The sequence below is a fragment of the Myotis lucifugus genome, unplaced genomic scaffold (genome assembly GCF_000147115.1).
Source record: "Myotis lucifugus unplaced genomic scaffold, Myoluc2.0 scaffold_16, whole genome shotgun sequence".
Classification (NCBI taxonomy): domain Eukaryota; kingdom Metazoa; phylum Chordata; class Mammalia; order Chiroptera; family Vespertilionidae; genus Myotis; species Myotis lucifugus.
In genome coordinates, this window is record NW_005871064.1 from 1,480,812 (window position 1) to 1,485,065 (window position 4,254).

Here is a 4,254-nt window from a genome sequence, read left to right on the forward strand (position 1 = left end):
CTGCCAGGCGTGTCGTCCGCTGGTGAGCGGCGTCTCGCGGTGTCCCGGGCCGACGCGCGGGGCGTCTGTGGTCAACCCGACCTGGAGTCTGGGGGCAAAAGTGGGGCGGCCTGTGGGGCGCCCGCCCTCGGATGCCGGAGCCGCCAGGGGGCGGTGGGGGCGTCGCTGTGGGGTCCGTCGTGGAAGTTGAGCGCGGACCCCCGGCGGCAGTTCCGGGGGGCCCGTCGGGGGCTCCCTGGGCAGAGGGGCGAGGGGTGCGTTCAATGGACTAGGCGTGCGGCCCGCCCGCAGCGAGTTTGACGTGCTGGCCAGTGTGCCGGGGCTGACCGCGGAGCGGGATGGGGAGTCTTCGGGGGAGAACCTGCGGCGGGTGTTGGTCTGAGCCCTAGGAGTGTGGGCACAGGGAGGGGGTGTCTGTGGGGCGAGCACGGGAGGTCTGGGGACAGTGGCCGGGCTTCATGCGCGGGGTCAGGTCAGGGGGCAGTGATGGGGGCGTCCGTGGGGCCCATAGTGGAGGTCTGTGTGCGGAGCCGGGACGGGAAGTCTTCCTGGCAGAGTGTGGGGGGCCCGTGGTGAGCCGGGACGGGGGTTCTCTAAGGAGCCCTGTGTGGGGGGTCCCACAGGACGGGGATGGCTCGGACCCAGAGCCTCCAGATGCGGGGGAGGACAGCAAGTCGGAGAACGGGGAGAACGCGCCCATCTACTGCATCTGCCGCAAACCGGACATCAACTGCTTCATGATGTGAGCCGGGGCGCGGGGGGCGGGGCTGCACCTGTCGGGCCCCATGGCCGGGTGGGGCGATGGTCCAGCCGCCCATCCCCACCGCTCGCCCCTTCCCCTGCAGCGGGTGCGACAACTGCAACGAGTGGTTCCATGGGGACTGCATCCGCATCACGGAGAAGATGGCTAAAGCCATCCGGGAGTGGTACTGCCTGGAGTGCCGAGGTGAGAGGTGGCCAAGGTGAGGGGTGGCCGGGACAGGTAGGCGGGAGGGGCTGAGAGGGGGGAGGAGGAGCCCTACTGGGGGGCTGGGTCAGGGGGAGTAGGGGTACAGTTCTGCGGGCAGGGTGATGGTTCTGTGGTGAGCCAACACAGAGGACCCCACTGGAGGGACCCCTCTGCCCCAGAGTAGGGGGGGAGAGCGCCATTGGGTGGGACAGAAGAGAAGAGGAATAAAGTTCTGAGACAAGCCAACCCCCCCAATGCCAACCCACCCTGGCCCACAGAGAAAGACCCCAAGCTGGAGATCCGCTATCGGCACAAGAAGTCACGGGAACGGGACAGCAATGAGCGAGACGGCAGTGAGCCCCGGGATGAGGGTGGAGGGCGCAAGAGGCCTGCCCCGGATCCAGACCTACAGCGTCGGGCGGGGTCAGGCACAGGGGTTGGGGCCATGCTTGCTCGGGGCTCTGCTTCGCCCCACAAATCCTCTCCACAGCCCTTGATGGCCACACCCAGCCAGGTGAGTGGCTGTGGTGGCTGGGATAGGTAAGGTGATTCCAGCTCAGGCCCTACCTGGGTTCTTGATTTGTGTTCCCGGCCCCTTCCCTCAGCATCACCAGCAGCAGCAACAGCAGCAGCAGCAGCAGCAGCAGCAGATCAAACGGTCAGCCCGAATGTGTGGCGAGTGTGAGGCCTGCCGGCGCACTGAGGACTGTGGCCACTGTGACTTCTGCCGGGACATGAAGAAGTTTGGGGGCCCCAACAAGATCCGGCAGAAATGCCGGCTGCGTCAGTGCCAGCTGCGGGCCCGGGTGAGCATGGGCAGAGCTGGGCAGGGTCAGGTTAGGGGGCCAATGTGTGCAGGAAGAGGTGACTGACGCTAGAATTGGTGCACTAGGTGGGTGGGGCTTAACTGCATATAAATAGGTGGAAAGGAGCCTGGCCTATCCACATGAATGGGGCATGACCTAAGTGCTGGTCTAGCAGGGGAGCCCCCAACCCCAGGTGGGCAGGGTAGGCTAAGTGTTTCTAGGTAGTCAGGCATGTCAGGGCAGGTAGGGCAGGGCTGAGCATGTCCTGGCTATCGGGTCGGGGTGCAGGTGTGCCTGGGATGGCAAGGCAGGCTAGTTGGTGGGCTGGGCACGTGTTGGAGGGACTAGGGAAGAGCCACCCTCCGTCCACCTGGGGCTGAACTGGGCCTTCCTCCTGCCGGCACAGGAATCGTACAAGTACTTCCCTTCCTCGGTGAGTCCAGCCTCCCAGGGCGGGGCGGGGCATGCGGGCAGATTGTTCAGGGCCAGTCCTGAGATTCTGCCCTGCAGCTCTCGCCAGTGACATCGTCAGAGTCCCTGCCAAGACCTCGCCGGCCACTGCCCACCCAGCAGCAGCCACAGCCATCACAGAAGCTGGGACGCATCCGTGAGGACGAGGGGGCAGTGGTGTCATCAGTAGTCAAGGACCCACCTGAGGCTACAGCCACACCTGAGCCACTCTCAGATGAGGACCTACCACTGGACCCTGACCTGTACCAGGACTTATGTGCAGGGGCCTTTGATGACCACGGCCTGGTGAGCAGGCAGAGCATCCCATGGTGGAAGGGTGGAGGTTACAGAAGCAGAATATCCATAATGAAAGGAGAGGAGGCAGAGGGTATGGAAGGCTGATTTGGGAACTGAGTAGGTGGTGGGGTAGTCATGAGTGGGGCAAGGGGGTCAGTGTATGCCTCCCTTGCAGCCCTGGATGAGTGACACAGAGGAGTCCCCATTCTTGGACCCTGCGCTGCGGAAGAGGGCAGTGAAAGTGAAGCATGTAAAGCGTCGGGAGAAGAAGTCTGAGAAGAAGGTGATGGAGAGGGTGAAACGTGTGTGCAAAGGCAGAGGGCAGGGGGCTGAATGGGGAAAAAGGCAGAAAGGGGTGGGATGCAGGGGAGACGGGTATGGGGCTGATTTCAACTCTACCCTGTCCTGACCTGCGTTGTCCCATAGAAGGAGGAGAGATATAAGCGGCATCGGCAGAAGCAGAAGCACAAAGACAAATGGAAACACCCGGAGCGAGCCGATGTTAAGGATCCGGCATCGCTACCGCAGTGCCTGGGGCCTGGCTGTGTGCGCGCTGCACAGTCCACCTCCAAGTATTGCTCAGATGACTGTGGCATGAAGCTGGCAGCCAAGTGAGTCATTTGTGGAGGGTTCAAGGGAGTGGGGAAGTATAGGACAGGGCTTGATAAGATCCCGCTGTATGTCTGCCAGTTACCTGTCTACCATTCAGTCAACCAAGCACCCACCTACCTGTCCACCCATCCATCCACCATTCGGTCACCTGTTTACTTATCTTCACATTTAGTCACCCAGCCATTCTGTCATCTTTGGCTCACCCCACTTACTTGTTGCTTGCCACCTTTCTACCTGCATCACTGCTTCCTGCAGTCGCATCTACGAGATCCTCCCCCAACGCATCCAGCAGTGGCAGCAGAGCCCCTGCATTGCTGAAGAGCACGGCAAGAAGCTCCTTGAACGCATTCGCCGTGAGCAGCAGAGTGCCCGCACCCGCCTTCAGGAAATGGAGCGCCGATTCCATGAGCTTGAGGCCATCATTGCGCGCGCCAAGCAGCAGGCTGTGCGAGAGGATGAGGAGGTGAGCAAGCATGGCATGGCATTGCAGGGCCCAGTACTTGGTCCTGCCTGGCCTCATCATTCCTTCCATTCCATGCAGAGCAATGAGGGTGACAGTGACGACACAGACTTGCAGATCTTCTGCGTCTCCTGCGGGCACCCCATCAACCCACGTGTTGCCTTGCGCCACATGGAGCGCTGCTATGCCAAGGTCAGGGTGTCAGCCTGAAAGGGAAGACGGTGTGGGAACATCAGTGGGTCCTTGGGGGACAGATGTGTTGTTTGAGTACTGTATTGGGAGGGCATGCAGCACACATCCACAGTTTTTTCCATTTGTGCTCATCCTTCCAGTATGAGAGCCAGACGTCCTTTGGGTCCATGTACCCCACACGCATTGAAGGGTGAGTGTGGGTGCTATGCAGACTTTGAGCAAGTAGGTTAATGCTGGGGTCAGAAGTAAAATGTTGGGGTAGGATATCATGATGGGTATGATAGATGGTCCCCTTTCCTTCTCCCCCTTTACTATTCTCTCTCTACTCCAAACCCCCAGGGCCACACGACTCTTCTGTGATGTCTACAATCCTCAGAGCAAGACATACTGTAAACGGCTCCAGGTCTTTGTGCCCAGAGCACTCACGGGACCCCAAAGTAAGGTTTTCCCTCAATTCCTCACATATCTGTCAATCCTCCCTTCCTCAC

The 4,254-nt window shown here is 60.9% G+C and overlaps 1 protein-coding gene across 1 annotated transcript in view; it reads left to right on the top strand.

The window, feature by feature from the left end:
* Nucleotides 1-443: 443 nt before the first annotated feature.
* CXXC1 (CXXC finger protein 1) overlaps nt 444-4,254 on the top strand; it is a 5,965-nt gene continuing 2,154 nt past the window's right edge. The window contains 13 exon segments of the mRNA XM_014452504.1: nt 444-742; nt 846-946; nt 1,228-1,463; nt 1,555-1,755; nt 2,162-2,188; nt 2,266-2,511; nt 2,678-2,785; nt 2,929-3,113; nt 3,370-3,577; nt 3,656-3,766; nt 3,907-3,956; nt 4,106-4,172; nt 4,174-4,203. Coding sequence (XP_014307990.1) covers nt 459-742; nt 846-946; nt 1,228-1,463; nt 1,555-1,755; nt 2,162-2,188; nt 2,266-2,511; nt 2,678-2,785; nt 2,929-3,113; nt 3,370-3,577; nt 3,656-3,766; nt 3,907-3,956; nt 4,106-4,172; nt 4,174-4,203 — 1,854 coding nt within the window. The 5' untranslated portion in view covers nt 444-458.